Below are 16347 nucleotides of genomic sequence, written 5' to 3'. Positions count from 1 at the left end.
CCAACCCTTTATTGTTCAATGATCAAAAAACCCTTGAGAAAAATATACAGGTCAGACCTAACCTTTAATAAAGATTTATGTCTAAGCTGGGTCAGATTGATAAACAAATGCCTTCTTACCAAAGACAGTGGAATTAAAAAGAAGTATCTTTCTATGGTGAGGCACATTCACTCACCTCATGAGTTCCTTCTTCAGCTGGGACTGATTCTACTCACAATATCCCTCTTGGCTCTCTAAGAATAGAACTGCTAATACCTGACTAACCCCATGGCTGAATCTCCTGAGGTAGGAGGCAACTGAAAGGGATGAACTAGGGATTCTTTCACAGGCATCAAATTTCACATGGATTTGGTATTTCCTAACATCAATGAAAGACAACAGCCCACTTAGAGAAGGCAGATAGTTTATGACTGACAGATGTAAATCCTCTATCTAAAAATGAGTGATAGATAGCCTAATGAGCTACCAGCGGGAGCTATGTACCCCTTAGGCAACGAGTCCTTAGTTCTTGCTGCATAGATGAATTATCAAGCCTTTGTCTGCTACTTGGTCAAAAGATCAGGTGGGAATTCATGTCAACCTGTGCCCAAGCACATAAAACTAGAAATGACAAAGCAGCTTCAGGTCTGTGAGTCGGTCATCCAGAGTCACTGGACAAGGTGTTAGTAAGAAATAGGAAATGACAGCAAAATGTAGACTGAACTACAGTAAAAGAAGAGAGCCAGGGAAAGTGTAGGCTTTGAGCCAAATCCTTTAAAATTCCAGCAAGATTCTGAGTGCCAGGCTCCTTGAATATAGAACCTCATCATGTTCATCTGCTTGGTAAAGTCTTCATATATGTTATCAACCTGGACCTCATAGTATTGCTCTGAAGGAGGATAGTAAAGATATTTGATGCCCATTTTAGAAATGGTAAACTGAGCAACAGAGATCATGGGATAATTCAGTCTTAGTGTCTATTCCAATTACTCATGGACATGTTTTTGGTTTTTCCTTCTAAATTACAATACTGATTTTCCCAGTCTATTTCACCTCTTGTCATATATATATATATATACATATATATATATATATGTATATATATATATATATATATACATATGACATACAAAGCTATTATTCTATTCAATGGGCCACAGTTATGTCTTTCTTTGTTTAGTACTTGTTGATGGATGAATTGAACACCTACAGAACATTAAAAAATCTATATTCTTCTTCATGTTCTTGGAAGATCAATTGCGAATTAAAAAAAAAAGAGTTCTGTTTGGCTTTTCGGATTTATGGAAAAACTCTGGAAGCATAGTATCCACATATCCTTTGCATCTGTGTGTATGCTTCAGAGATACTTCGAGACAAGAAAAATTGAGTGGATTGGATTAAAAGATAAGGTCTCTGAGGATCTACTTTGCCTTGAATAAGCAAAATGGGGTCTGGATCTGGATTACTAGGTAACATCTGTTGGGCACCAATACCATGCTCAGTGATAATTTCCAGAAGTGGGGACTAGGCTATTCAGAGTTGTTGTTATTCTGGTCGTGTCTTAGGCAGGCTACAAAATTAGACACATTTCTTACCTGGAAAATTGACATGCTGCTTAAGAGAAATGTCACTGGAAAAAAAAAAAAAACCCTTACATGTTCAAATGACAATTTATATGTTCTCAATTCCTTCTAGGTCCATGCTATATAGAGTCAGATTAAGAACAAGAGCTTTATTTTACTTTGCCTTATGTTTAGAAGCATTAATACAACTTTCATTGGCAAAAAAAAGAAATTTGCCTAATTTACTTAAAATATATCTTACAGCAATGGGAACCATCAAGGTATTCAATGCTAGAAGGGACCTTGCAGGTCTTAAAACTCCTAACTCTTATTTGGATTAGCATCTAGAATTAAACCAATGAACTAGACTAGAAAAAGTTAGTATAGTCCAGACAGAGGACTAAGGATCTCACAGATGAAATGCAGTTGGAAATCAGAGTGCATGACACAGATTTTTTGAGGGAATAAATATTATAACAGTTCATTCTCAAACTAAGGTCCTCAGCTTTCAAATTCAACTCTTTCAACTTTTCGCTCCTGAAACTAGATTTTTAAAATATAAATATCCATAACTAGACAGACTCATAAAGATGGTGATTTTCTTAGGGGAGAAATAATCCAAAATTTATAAAAACCTAAAATATGACCATCCCTAAATAGTATAATACCAAATCCAAAATAGGACAAAACTTTGATATATAAGGAAGAAAAAAATTATTTTACCAGATGACAAGAAGATGGCATCAGAAAGTACTTCAGTGATGTTCACCCCTAAGACTAAGAGCCAGAAAGTATTTAATGAATTCAATTTAAAGATGAAAGGGAATTATCTAAAGAAATTAAAATCTCTCCTGGATATGAATGTACCAGAAGTTTTGCTTGTGATCAATATCAGGAGTCCTGGCATCCTCTACTGTGGCCCTGATGAACCCGGGCGCTTTATGGGGCAAGCTATTAACCGGGTTGACCCTCTTCCTGGAATCCTTTTCTTTATGGCAGCTAACAACCTATTTTTAGTCATACATCACTGTCCTTCTCTGCCTGGCTCCCTCATAATCTTTTAGTTCCAGCATTCAAGGCAGGTCTCTGTTGTATTATCTGGTAAATAGTGAGGTCAAACAGATTCCATCCCCCTAGTTTTCATTTTCCATAGCTGCATAGAATCCTATTTCTTCTCTAACTGGCAACCTTCCTAAAGGAAGGTTCTTTCCTTTCTGCTTTTAGTAAGGAGCTCTCTTATTGTATCTGATTTCAAATTCCCCTGTCTGGGAAAAGAAAACCAGAGAGGCTTTCAAGCCAGCATCTTAGATTAGGCAGAACATGTATCTTAAATTTCTGACCCAATCAAGCCTCTATATAAGCTTTTTCATTCCAGTAAACACAAGAAATGGAACTAATTATCTTGCTTTATATACAAAAAGCAAACTCTCTGACTACAAATTAGATGGTTACATGGAACAGGTTAACAGGACTATAGATTTAAAGCTGGTTAGAGGTCATTCAGTGCTATTTCTTTACAAATGGGGAAATTGAGACCCAGAGGGAGGATGCTCCTTGCCCATGAACACATGGGTAGTAAGTAGTTGAGTTGAGATTTGAACCCAGGTCTTCTAACTTTGATTCCAAAGCATTTTGTTTGCTGTTAATAGGTAGTTCTATAGTAAGCAGTCTAAATTTCAAGGAAATTAGAATGGAGATTTAAATACATCTATGGGGTTTAAAAAATTGCCATGGTGGAAAAATTTCTTAAATGAGAAAAAAATCCATCTATCTTTTAGTGAGATCTGTAGCTGGATTCCATGGAAAATAATATTACAAAAAGATGACAGTCTTACTGAAAAAAGGCTATTTTGATTCCAGATATGGGGGGGAGAGAAAGAGAGGAAGAGAAAGGGAACAAGAGAGACAGAGAAAGATAGATAGATAGATAGATAGATAGATAGATAGAGGGGGAGAGGGAGAGAGAGAGAGAGAGAGAGAGAGAGAGAGAGAGAGAGAGAGAGAGAGAGAGAGAGAGAGAGAGAGAGAGGAGCTTTCAAATCAAGAGCTTGAAGTTCAGCAGACAAAAGGGAGGACCACTGATAGATAAAACATAAGTATGCTTCCAATAGAAGCTTTCCCCTGGTGTTCTATGACTACTTTCTGTTATTTCTCATCAATCTAAGATTCAGAACACTTCCCTCTGCCATCTCACATTGCAGGTTGTAAGCATTACCTGATTCGTCTACTCTCAATTTTTTATTAGGGGTGTCAGTACTCTCATCATCAGACATTTCCATCTCCTCCTCACGCCGAATCCCCATGAGTTGTTCACTGTGAGCATTCCGGAGCTCCTAGAAACAAAAGAACAGCTTTTCAGAATGACAGAAAATGAGACAACACCCATTCTCTCAACAGTCCTTTTGTTGTACCCTGGTTGTCTTACAGTAACACATATATGTCAAAATGGAAACAGAAACCGCCTCCTCCTACCTCCTTCTATAACTCATCATATAGAGTGAAACTCTATAGTGCTTTTCTTCATAGTGATGGCCACAGAACCACTGTGATGTTAAATTTTAAGACATGAAATAGAGAAAAGGAGTTCATATATTTCCTCCTTTAGTGATTATTATTGCTGATTTTTCAGGATATGAATGGGTGTTAAACAGAAATACTAATTTAAATTATTTTTCCCCTTGAATTCATTCCCTGTGCTATCTTTCTATGTGTTTCCTGCCAATTTACATGTGAAGCAAAAGGAATATGGCAATCTTACAATTTTTATAGTGCACAAAATATTGTCAGAATTCATTAAGGATCTACTACTTCTGGTGTGCTTTTACTGAGTTTCAAGTGTTTTTAAAATTTAAATATCTAAAATTATTTAAATATTAAAAATCACATATAATAATAGCCTTGTAAAAATAAACTTTCCTAGAGCTTATTAAAAAGAGTCAAATTACCTTAAATTTAGAAAAAAACTGGTATCTTATTGTCTGATTTTGCTATCTTATACTTTATGTTTCTTCCTTAAGGATATGATTTCTTTCTCATCACATTTGGATCAATGTATACCATGGAAACAATGTAAAGACTAACAAATTGCCTTCTGTGGAGGGTCGGGGGGAGAGAAGATTAGGGGGAAAAATTGTAAAACTCAAAATAAATAAAATCTTTAAAAAAATACTGAGTCCAGGGCTCTTAAAAAATGAGCAATGAGTTACACTGAGTTTTCTCAGTCTCCTGTCTCTGTCCTGGACCCATAAAATTTTAGCAATACATTAATTTTGTTCAGGGAAGTGTTTACAGCTGAATGTATCCTCTTGAAATATCACTGTCCTATTCTTTGTTTGCTTTCAAAGAGAGACATAGGAGTGGGTAATGTCTCCTTTTTTCCTCCCCTTCTCCCCCCGCCCCAAATTTTACCATATGGTTTTGTGTTGTGTTTGTGTGTGTATGTGTGTGTGTGTAAGAGCAACCTAAGTTCTTAATACATCTCACTCTGTCTCTCTCTCCTCCCCCTCCTCCTTCTTTTCCCTGATCATCAATTTTTAAAAGTATTGATACTCTTCATTTTGATACAGTTTTGACATACTCTGAACAAACAACCAAACAAACCTGCCGAAGTCCATTCCTAAAAACACTTTAATTGATTGTTAACAGAAAGGAAGAGGTTTGTTCTTTTCTTCTGATCGAATGCCTCAATAATGGACCATTTTTAGCACAGTTTTCTATACTGTTCCTCTCTCCCTAACTTTATGTAAGTCTTCCATGATTCTCTGAATCTTTCCTATTTGAAATTACTTCCTATGAAGCACATCATTTAAGGAGATAGAGAAAGGCCGATTTTGCCCTAAATTCTGCTACCAGATGTTGAACAAGGATGCTATACCATGATTAGTTTGGTGCTTTATAATTGGTAGACAGCTAATTTTTCTATTGACAAAAGACCCAATTCCCAAAGAGGTGGTTTAAAAATATTTGAAACATGGAAAAGTCAGGTGGAAAGAATAACCATGGTAGAAAAGGCCAGTTGTTTATTCTCCACAATTAATGATAGAGTCATACAGTAGCTTTTGTTGTGGGAAGCAGAGAGGGGAGAATGAAAAAAAAAATAAAAATCCAAAAAACAAAACCTGAGGGTGTTTCCACAGGGTGCCTCTGGTTCAGCAGTAAATCACTACTACATTCTAATAAGTCTGTAAAGGTGTTGCAGATAATTAACAGATGCTGTACATGGGGAGGTTGAAAAATCAAGCCAATTATCAAGCTTGTATGCAACTGAGAAATTATCCACAATGTAAGTAGCAAACTGGTATTTAATCAATTAAATGGCAAGCAGGGGAAAAAAATCAAAGGCAATTTCTAATTCTGTTTTATAATATAGAGCAAATGGGAGTGGGTGGGAAAGATTGGGACATCACAAGGGTTCTTTAAAAGAGGGGACATGGGCATGCTCCAGGGAAGATATATTTTTCTACTTTTCTTTAAAATGGTAGAAAACCCAGCCACTTAACTTAGACAGTCATTAGTCTTTGTGCCTTCCCTTTTTGGGGCCATGAGGATTTTGTTGGAGCTTGGGATTTGGAGGGCACATAGGGTAGAGGAAGGAAGAAAACATATAGGTAACAGCATACAGGGAACAATTAAGAAAAAGGAAGTAAGACATCTATTTCTGGCTAGTTCCGGAAGTTGAAAAAAGGAGGTCATTCAGCTCCTTCTTGCTTTTGTCATCTATTTAAAAAAAAGTCTTCTTCTGTTTCTAGAGGAAGGGAAATTATCTACTTACTTACAAGTCCAAAAGGATTTTTATGGATTCCCATTTGGTCTTTCATAATCCTCCATCTGTTTATTTTATCTCCCATGGCTATTTGGCCCCCTCCAGAAAAGTAGTGTATGAGCTCTGAATTCAAGTATAGCATCTCCTATACTTCTCCAGTTTCCAGAAGATCAAAGAGGAAACCCCATCTTCCTCTTCCCCATAATCCAATCCAGAGGAACATAATTCTATCCTCCACCACCCACTAAAGTATTTGTGAACAAAGTAAAAAAAATGTCCTTAATAAATTGCAGTAGCATTTTAAGTGTCCCATTATGGTGAAGTCATTTGGTATTCCCCATAATAAGAGTGATAATAAAGAATTCATTTGGTATTCATGTGGATGTTATATCCAGTGGCATTGGTATTCAACTGTAATTTAGCATTAGTTAATGGGCACTTAAAATGCTACCCAAATAATTTATATTATAGCACTCTGTTGTTTCTCAAACTACACTTTAAAAAATTGTGCTCCAAAATCATTAAATAAGTACACCTTACCTTCTAAAAGTTTTGATTTTTGAAACGGGGAAAAATCATTTTGAGAACCGTAATATTAACATGCTGTGCTAGGAATGGAGAAGCATCTGGATGAAATTTTTTCTTGTTAAGATAAAAGAAAGAAACAAAGACAAACGGTGTACTTACTTTTTTTTTTTTAAGTACAGGCTCATAGCGTACACTACTACATGGCTGAATTAAACATGGAAACTGGAAGATCAATGACTAGAAACACACAGTGCTGCTTCCCAGGTGATAGAGGTGGAGTCTTGGAGCTTCTGCTTCTTTCCCTTGATATTTAAAATTCTCACACAAGCATGGGTGCTAGTGGAGAGGTAATTGAGGGACTAATCTTTTAGCCTGATCAGTTCCTTCAGATTTCTCCCAGAAAGAGATGTGTATTTAACAGAAGTGATTTGCCATCTCTGGGCTCTGACAAAATCACAAACCTCCATCACTAGAGATAGCACTGTAAATGACCAAAAAACAAATGAAAAAAAATCTCCACACACAAACAAGCTACAAATATGAAAACTTATATCTTAATTTAAAATGCTTTGGTGAACAGAGGTTCTTGCTTGATTTCAAAAGTAGTTACTAACAGAAAGGTCAAAAATTATAATAATATTTTTCTTTCATACAAGAAAATCACTCTGTTCTCCAAATGTTAATTCAGCCGCTTCTCTGGATATGGAACAAATCTTTGCTGGCTTTGGAGCAGATAATGAGATTGCACAATGATGGATGGATTGCCTTACTGGCTGTAAAGAGCAAGGGGTAGATGCAGAAGGTCACAGCCTAGCTGCAGCCACACTATTCTGGGCCAATCCAGCTGTGTGATGGTGGTTAAAACATAATAATAAAATCACCAACCTCAGAATGCTTTCGCCATATGTCTATGTTCTTGCGCTGAGCTTTCGAGAAATGGTCCCAAGCTTTTTGTCTGGCAGAAGCGTTGAAAACGGCCACAATCTGCTCAACTTTGGTGAACAAGGAAGTCAAACAAGACAAGTAATTTATGTTGTGATCACTATAGTGAAGCAAAGCAAAGACACTAGGAGTCTATGGATGATGTCCTTATTGAGATGACATCATCGATAGCCATCCAATCATGTGCCTTTTGTACTTACATTTTATCAATGTTGGGGATGTCTCCCTTCAAGTATGTCTCCATAACTTTAGTCTACATCAATTTTAAGTGTGACCTGAACACTTCATGGGCAGTTGTTGCTAAGTACCTTTAGCTAGCATTATAAGATGTGAATGCCTCATCTTTCCATTCATCTGTCCTCAGAGAGAAATTTATAATGTCTAGGTTGGGAGCTGGAAGTTGAGAAAGGGAGAGGAGCTGCTGAATGAAAAGGCAAACATCTTGAATTTTTAGATGCTGTGACCTCAGTGTGCCAATGACAGAATTCTGAAAGGGCTGCAGCTTAGGTGGATTTAGTTGAGCCAATTAGTTTTTAAGTACCTCTTCTCTCATTTTCAACTTCCATTTTTACTTCCCATGCCCCATTGTGGTGTGCCCAAATGCACCCAACCCACAGATACTATTGGAAAAATTAGAGCCAATACCTTCTCTTCAAGGCAAGAAAAGACCAATGTTTCCCAGCTGGCTCACCCAACTCATTGCATTGGCATGCAGATTTCATTTACATACCTTCTGAGCCCTCCATAGTTCATCAGGGCTATGTACCATTGGCTATTATTCCATTATCACTTTCATAAAAGTTCCCCTCCCTCTGGCTCCCAAACCATTTTTAGTTCTAACTTTGTCTCCTTGACTTCATTTAGCACCTGTGTGGCTTCCAGGCATGGTGCTACTGGAAAAGATAAATATAGAGTATCTGTTAACCACTCTACCCAGAGAAAAGACTGGGCCATTAGTATTATGTGCTAGGGATTAGAGCCAGTCAAATGCATGTTTTTAAAACCAATGGTTTTATCAGCAAAGGAAAAATAAAGATTTTTTTTAAGAATTAAAGGGACACAAAATGAACCACTTGAATTAAAAATTAAAGGGATTCATATGGTCCCTGAATCAAGATACACATCTGAACTTTTTAATGATTGTGAAAATATAACTTATTATCTTTCTGTTGGAGTAAAACCTACCATAAATCTTTATTAGGTAATTTCAAAGGCTCTATTCAAAAAAAAAATTAAGTAAAGGAGTACATCTGTAAAAAAGACAAGATGTTAACAATATTTCTGACATTCCGGCAAACTATCATGTGCCAAGAATATCTACAATAATATAATAATTCCCAAAGGAGGGACCAGAAGAAATAATGATCACAACAAAGTTTCATGATTTTTTTTAAAAGAAAGAGAGCACATAGAAATGTTAAAATGGAATGGAAAATGACAGAGAAGTACCTTCATTCATACAAAAAATTTTTAACTCATTCATTCAACTATTATTTTGTAATATTGAAACTGTTCTCATGGAAGCTTCATTCAACTATTTTATATTTACTGGGTGGTTGATGTTTTTGTTTTTGTTTTTGTTTTTTGCCTGTATGCAAAAGAGTTACAACACCCAATCTTCCCATTTATCAAAGCTTATCATCATGTCAAGTAATGCATTTATTTAACTCAATTTTAATGGGACAATTTGTCATCAATTCAGGTCTATGTTTCCCTCAGGGCCTACCATGTTTCTAGACATGGGCCCTCCTTTGCTTTGCTCCCTCTCACTATACCTGACTGCAGCTACAGATACCAGGACAGTCATAAAGGACTGTTTAAGTGCAGTGATTCGTGAAAGTTACCCTTCCCTAGAAGGAATGATCTTGAAATTTACCCTTGCCTAGAAGGAGTAACCCAGGAAAGCTACCTTCACGTAGAAGAAATGACCTATGAAGGCTATCCTTGCCTAGATGGAATGACCCATGAAGGCTACCCTTGCCTAGAAGGAATGACCCATTAAAGCTACCTTTGCCTAGAAGGAAACAAAATTCTGATCAGGAGGGTAGGAAAATGCCTTATGGTAGGCAGTACTAGTGGCTTCTGTGCAGTTATGATTCTGTCCTGGGTCATGTACATTTCTATGCTTTTCTGAGTATGCATTTTAGTCATGCTGAACACATACATATTTAAATGCTATTAAGAAATACTATTAAGAAATATTTGGTATGTGAGTCAATCAGTCAACAAGCTCCTAATATTGAGAGGCTCTAAACTAAACTCTGAAGGAAACAAAGAAAAATAAATAACAACATCAGTAACATCATCAAACAATTCATGTTCTCAAGAAGTTCATTGTCAAAAGAGACCGAGCTTAGGAGACCTGGGTTTGAGTCCTGGATGGCTACTTACCAGTTAGTTATGTGACCTCTGGCAAATCTCAGCCTCATTTGCCTCAATTTAAGAAACAAGATAATCTAAATTACTCTCTAGCTCTAAATTTTCATTCCATTTGAAAGACATTTATTTACCACCTGCTGCATATAGAGCTATGTGCTGGAGGAGATACAGGGTTAGATAAGACAAGGTTTCATAGAGTCCCTAGCTTTACTTTGCAGAAAGATGTTAAATATGATTTTTAAAAAGTGACTGGTTCACAGATGTAAAGGAAGAGTGCCCTGACAACACTTGTGCAAAGAAAGGGTCTAAAAAGTATAGACTTGACATGGGTTATGCCTTAGAGGAGCTGTATTACATCCCACTTTCCTTATGTATTGTTGAATAATGATAGGATTAAGGAGTAGATAGAAGAAAGGCAGTGTCTTGCCAAGAAGCCTCAAGAATACTTAGGGATATCCTTATCAAACTTACCTGAATTTTCAAAAATAAGACAATAGTTGAAGGATTTGAAAAGATCCACAAAGACTTAGAGATGTCAAGTTACCCTGCTATTTTATGGAGGAGAGGGGTTAACACAAAAAGATGTTGCTATGGCAATCAGGAAGAAAGGGTTACTGAGTTGTGTGTGCAGGAAAGCAACAACTGCTACCAAAGACCCCGACAGACAGTCAGTAAACATTTATTAAGGACCTACTATGGACACCTGGGTGTTTTGGGACAGAGGATAGAGCGCCGGATCTAAGTGCCTTAGATACTTACTAGCTGTGTGACCCTGGGAGTCACCTGACCCTTTCCCCCCTCAGTTTCCTCATATGTAAAATGAGTTGGAGAAGGAAATGGCAAGTCATTCTATTCTAGTATCTTTTCCAAGAAAATACCACAGACATTATTTGTGTATGATGATCCACAGGATCATGAAGAATTAGGCAGGATTGAAGGACAGAACAATGACAGCATAATAGGTTGTTAATAATAGGTGTTAAATAAATGCTTATTGACTGAATGACTGATTTTATAGATGAAAAAACTGATGCCCTGAAAAATTAATTTTTTTCAAGTTCATATGATATGTGAGAAAACCTTAGGCTTTCTGACTTAGTGCTGAGGTTAAATATATTTGCATTTTCATTCCTAACCACACAGGGATGAATCTAATTCGCTTACTAAATGGATAAACCAATCTCTCCAATTTATTAAATCCTATCACAAAAATTTCATATTCCTCCTATGGAGTTGAGACTTGGTTGAGAACAGTGAACTGGAAACAATGATTTGGTGCTCATAAGCAGGTGTTCTTCAATGTTTAAGTCTTGTTTGGAGATCCATTGTGAATGACTAGATTATGTCACAGGAATATAGTACTGCTAAAATTCAAAAGTTCTTTCAGTATGACAAAATATGTTTTCTTTAAGAGTCTTTCAGATGAGGGTAGTTTAATTGTAACTCCAATAGCAAAGCACTATCCTGGAACATACTCATGTTCCAGTAGACTTTCAAATATGATAACATCTCAGAATGATCTTAACATGCCTGCCATTGCAAATGGGCTGTGAAAAGGTGGAGAATTTTATCAAGAATCCATTGACAATTACTGCATTGGGAATGTATATAAGTGTGTTGAGAATTCATCAAAGTCTACTCTCAGGTAAGAATGTTGAAGGTTTTATGTTTGAAGTATGCGAAATAAAGGCAAAAATATAAATTTATATATATATACATGTACATTTACATAGATAGTTATAAATCACATGCACATCTATATTACATAGATTACAAAAGGTCTTTTGGTTCAATGGCTATATTGTTGGGCATGATTTCAAATTCATCTATATAACCCTGGACAAGTCACTTGTTTGGGTCAATTATAAAATGGGAACAATACCTTGATTTAAGGATCAGATAATGGACTATAAAAATGTTTAGCACATGCCTGGCAAATAATAGAACACTGTGTTATTATTATTGTATATTGACATAGTCAATATAAAAACTCCTTCTACTGACATAGCAAGGAGACCCTTTCCTACCTTGCAGACAATTTTATTAGTTGTGAGGGCCATAAGACCTCATCATCTGGTGAGGACTCTGAGCTAAGCAAAACTGGTCTTCAGAAGGCGGACACCTCGGCTGACTGTTGCAGAGCTGCTCGGGTGAGTCTGGGTGAAACTTCAGTTTATGACTAAGGCCCAGGCTTAGATGACCCTTGAGCAGAAGGTTCTCCACGGAATTCTGCTGTGATACTACAACTGTGTCATCCCGTGACTTCACTTGGTGATAGCCCTGTACCCAAACTTCTTGACCTAGGTTACATCCTGCTAGGTTAGATCCTGCACAAGTTTGAGAAATGTCATTGTTTTATCTTGTATGCTAATTCTGTGATTTTCTGTTATAAAGAACTGTCTGATACTGATAACTCTGCTAGTTGTCGTACTAGTATCCCCATTTGTGATTATGCATTTCATTTCTTTCCTGAGCCAAACTAATTCTCATGCTGGTCAGGGGTCCCTATTAGCTAATACTGGGGCTGTACCGAAAACATTTCTGTTTTTTGATGGGGTTTACTGTAACTGAGATTCCACTGGCATTCTCTTTACGAACTTAAGGGCACCTCTCTACCTTCATGAGGCACCAGAGTCAAACTTTAATGGATAACAACATGTATACTTACATAGATCATAAGATCGTAGATCTAGATTCAGAAAGGACTTCAGAAGTCATCTAGACCAAACTCATTTTATGTGGGGGAATTGAGACTTTGGGAGGTAAAGGGTTAAATGATTTGTCCAAGGCCACACAGTTGTATCAGGAGCATTGTTGACAATGTTCTTTCCACTATCCATATACACAGCATAGATACACATCTTTATACACATATAAATGTATACTTACACATGTATGTAAACACCCAGTTATTAGATATATATATTATATATAATGTGTGTATATATATATATATTTTATAGCTATATATAAATAAATACTTCCTTTTTAGTCATTTTCAGTCATGTCTAACTCTTTGCAACCTCTTTTGGGAGTTTTCTTGATAAAGATACTGGAGGGGTTTGCCATTTTCTTCTCCAGCTCATTTTACAGATGGGGAAACTGAGACAAACAGGGATAAGCGACTTACCAGAATATTATCGCTGCTAAAGTGTCTAAGACTACTTTTGAACTCAGAGTCCTCCAGATTCCAGGTCCAGCACTCTATCCACTGCGCCATCTAGTTGCCTATAGCTTCTTGTAACAGAAGCAATTTTTTTTAAGTAGATGAGATATTAGCTGGGACTTGAAGGAAATCAGGAAAGCCAGCAGGAGGTAAAGTACTCCAGGTAATGCCTGGAGCTGAGGTCAGTGTCACTGGACTGCAGATATTGGGGTTGGAGTATAAGCTCTAAGAAAACTAAGAAAAGTATGAGTGGGTGGGACAGAAGATTTCATATTTCTTCTTGGAAGAGATCTTCTTAATGAAGTTTACTGAACAGAGGGGTGACATGGTTAGACCCTTGCTTTGGGAAGACCACTTGCACAGTTGAGGGGAGGATGAGGTTATCAAGTAGGCATCTATAAAAACCTTTAAGCTGTAGAGAGAGTGCTACCCTGCATTGGTAGAAGAACTTTCTTTTTTCTGAGTATGTGATATTTGATAGGCTGTGTGAATAAAAGTCAGGAAAATACAGGTTCACTTCCCTAGATTTTAAGTTGCAGAGCAGACAAAGTCTGTATTGTAAATAGTTTCCTCACTGGAAATTCTTCACCATATGAATATATTCATATATGAATTCTCCTTATGAATAAAAAAATCTGTTACTGATAAAATCTGACCCCTGAGCATGTTCTCCTCTGAGAGTGACCCTCTGAGGGACACACCATGTCCCTGATATCAATATAACACTCAGAGAAGAAGAAAATCTTGAGTGGATGCTGGGGAATATTATTATGGGCACAAACCTGGGGGGGTCATCCATGTTTTTGTCAGTATTTAGAGCTTAAAGGGACTTTAAAGACTATCTAATTCAATGTTCTCAATTTCAAAATAAGGAAATAGACTCATAAAGGTCATGCAGATAGTAAAGAGGTCATAGAGATCAAATGCCACCAAGTCAGGTCTTCTCCCTTCGAAGCAAGAGTTCTTTTGACCAGATACCATTCTTTGATGTCTTTTTCCACTTCCTCTTATAAGACTTTGGTCAAATCTTAGTTTGAGATATTGTGGGGGTATACAGAATGATGGATCTGCAACTATTTATATAGTAATTTAATAATACTTAGCACAGTGTTAAGGTACATAGTAGGTCTCTTAAATATTTTTTAACTGACAAATTACTAAAAGCTTTTCTTTTACAGGTGAAGAAGCTCCTGCCCAGAGGAGTCCTGGAAAATTGGGATCTGGAACCATAGGCTTAGCTGCAAAACAAAGAGACCAAACTTTGCATAAAACAAAACCCATACTCCATAAATGTTCACTTTCTTCCTCTCCCCTGTCCTCCCTAGTACCTTCCAAGCTCAGTATCTTAATCTATGCAGTAGATAACCACTGCTCCAAATAATGGAAGAACTGGATTAAATCTTTACAAGTAGAAGGCCTGTCTTAAACAAGGTAACTATTATTATTATTTTTTTTTTTACAATACATTCAGTGCTTAGAGTCTCATCTCTTCAGGGTTCAGAAGTGTCTTTTTTTTTTTTTGGAGAGATAAAAATTTCCGAATTCCCCAGGAAGAGCTCTTAAGAACTTGTCAGACACAAGAAACAAATGAACTAAATTAGAATACACCTGAGGTTTTTGAGTGTTTATTGTGGGTTTTTTTTTTTTTGGTTCTGTTCTGTTCTGTTTTGTTTTGAAGTTAAATGACTGAGGGAAGGAGAGAGAAGGACAAAGGAGTCAGAAATAAGAGCAGAGGGTTTTAGATGGAGTGATGGGATGGATACAAAGAAGTCCCCAGTGGAATAATTAAAATGAAGGAAAAAGGCATCAGTGGATCCACTCTGAGAGGACAGTCAGAATAAAGTGTGAAAGTCAAGAGGGAGAGGTCTAAGCAGTTTGACATCACATTACTGAAAGCCTCTGCAAAGAGAGTTTCAGACACAACTTCAATGCAGTCTGGCTCTGGGTTCTGAGAATACAGGAGCCTGCCAATCTGTCTGGCAGGAAGCCCAGTAAACAAGGAATTAAAGTAGTCAAACCTTGGCATTATGAAGAGATAGATAAGAATTTCAAGGTCAGCTTGGGAGGGGAAGAGTCACATTATGGAATTATCTTAAGAGGGTTCAAAGGAGAGTCTTGTGACATTTGTATCTATTACAACCTTGTTAAACCAGAAGCCCAAACGCAGACCAGCATCAGATATATTTCTGACATTGCTGGCAGTGTCTTATAATATAATTCAGGCACGAGGAGATTGGAAATTTGGCTCACTGGAAATAGGAAGGGGAGTGGAGAAAGAACACTGAGGCCAGGACCCTAAGACAGTCTCTCCTGCTCATAGGGACACGTACATTTGATGCTCCCAACATTCAAGGATGGGAAATATGAGAGGGAGGGAGATCATTTAATCTTGCAGTCTCTGACATCAGGAGTTCTTTCATTAGGTTTGTCTCCCTATATGTGTGTGTGTGTCTTTGCACAACATACACATATACAGAAATAGACATATATTTGTGGATGTGTTCATATAGGCATGCACATATATGTATTCATATGTTTGTAGCTGTACAGGTAAATTTATGTGCAGCACTTACTTTAATGAACCTTACACTTTACTCTTTCTCCTCGTCTAAACTTAACTCAACTAAAAAATATCCAGAACATATTTTTAGGCAACAGGAATAAAAAGATTAAAAAAAATGAAACAAACTATGGCTTCAAGGAATTTAAATTCTAATAGATGTGACACAAATTAGTAAGATAAAAGGGACAATATGATTAGTGCCAAGTAATAAGGGGCAGAGATGTCACACCCCTAGGGCCTCACTGGCTATTTTGGGACAGTGTTGTTCTGTCACCAGAGATTTTCCAATGGAAGTCTGAAGATGTCTCTTCAAGGGTTTTATAGATCTTTGCCACTGGCTGTGTGATCTGGGGGGGGGGGGTAAGTGACCACCTCTCTTTTTCTTTCTTTCTACAATGAAGCAGGGTGAGTGATAGGGTTGAAGAAGGCTAGATCAGACTTCTCACATCCCTGCCAGGTTATTTGT

At 37.0% G+C, this 16347-nt stretch overlaps 1 protein-coding gene across 3 annotated transcripts in view; it reads right to left on the bottom strand.

Moving 5' to 3' along the window:
* ENOX1 (ecto-NOX disulfide-thiol exchanger 1) overlaps positions 1–16347 on the bottom strand; it is a 310832-nt gene that overhangs the window by 134938 nt on the left and 159547 nt on the right. For all 3 annotated transcript variants that reach the window (XM_074191720.1, XM_074191718.1, XM_074191717.1), the window contains exons 8-9: positions 7717–7823; positions 3757–3874 (exon numbers count right to left, since the gene is read on the bottom strand). In XM_074191720.1, the coding sequence (XP_074047821.1) occupies positions 3757–3874; positions 7717–7823 (225 nt within the window). The remainder of the gene's footprint in view (positions 1–3756; positions 3875–7716; positions 7824–16347) is intronic.

The sequence above is a fragment of the Macrotis lagotis genome, chromosome 6 (genome assembly GCF_037893015.1).
Source record: "Macrotis lagotis isolate mMagLag1 chromosome 6, bilby.v1.9.chrom.fasta, whole genome shotgun sequence".
NCBI lineage: Eukaryota > Metazoa > Chordata > Mammalia > Peramelemorphia > Peramelidae > Macrotis > Macrotis lagotis.
The sequence above is the reverse complement of the archived record's forward strand: the minus strand, read 5'-3'. Positions and strand labels throughout refer to the sequence as shown.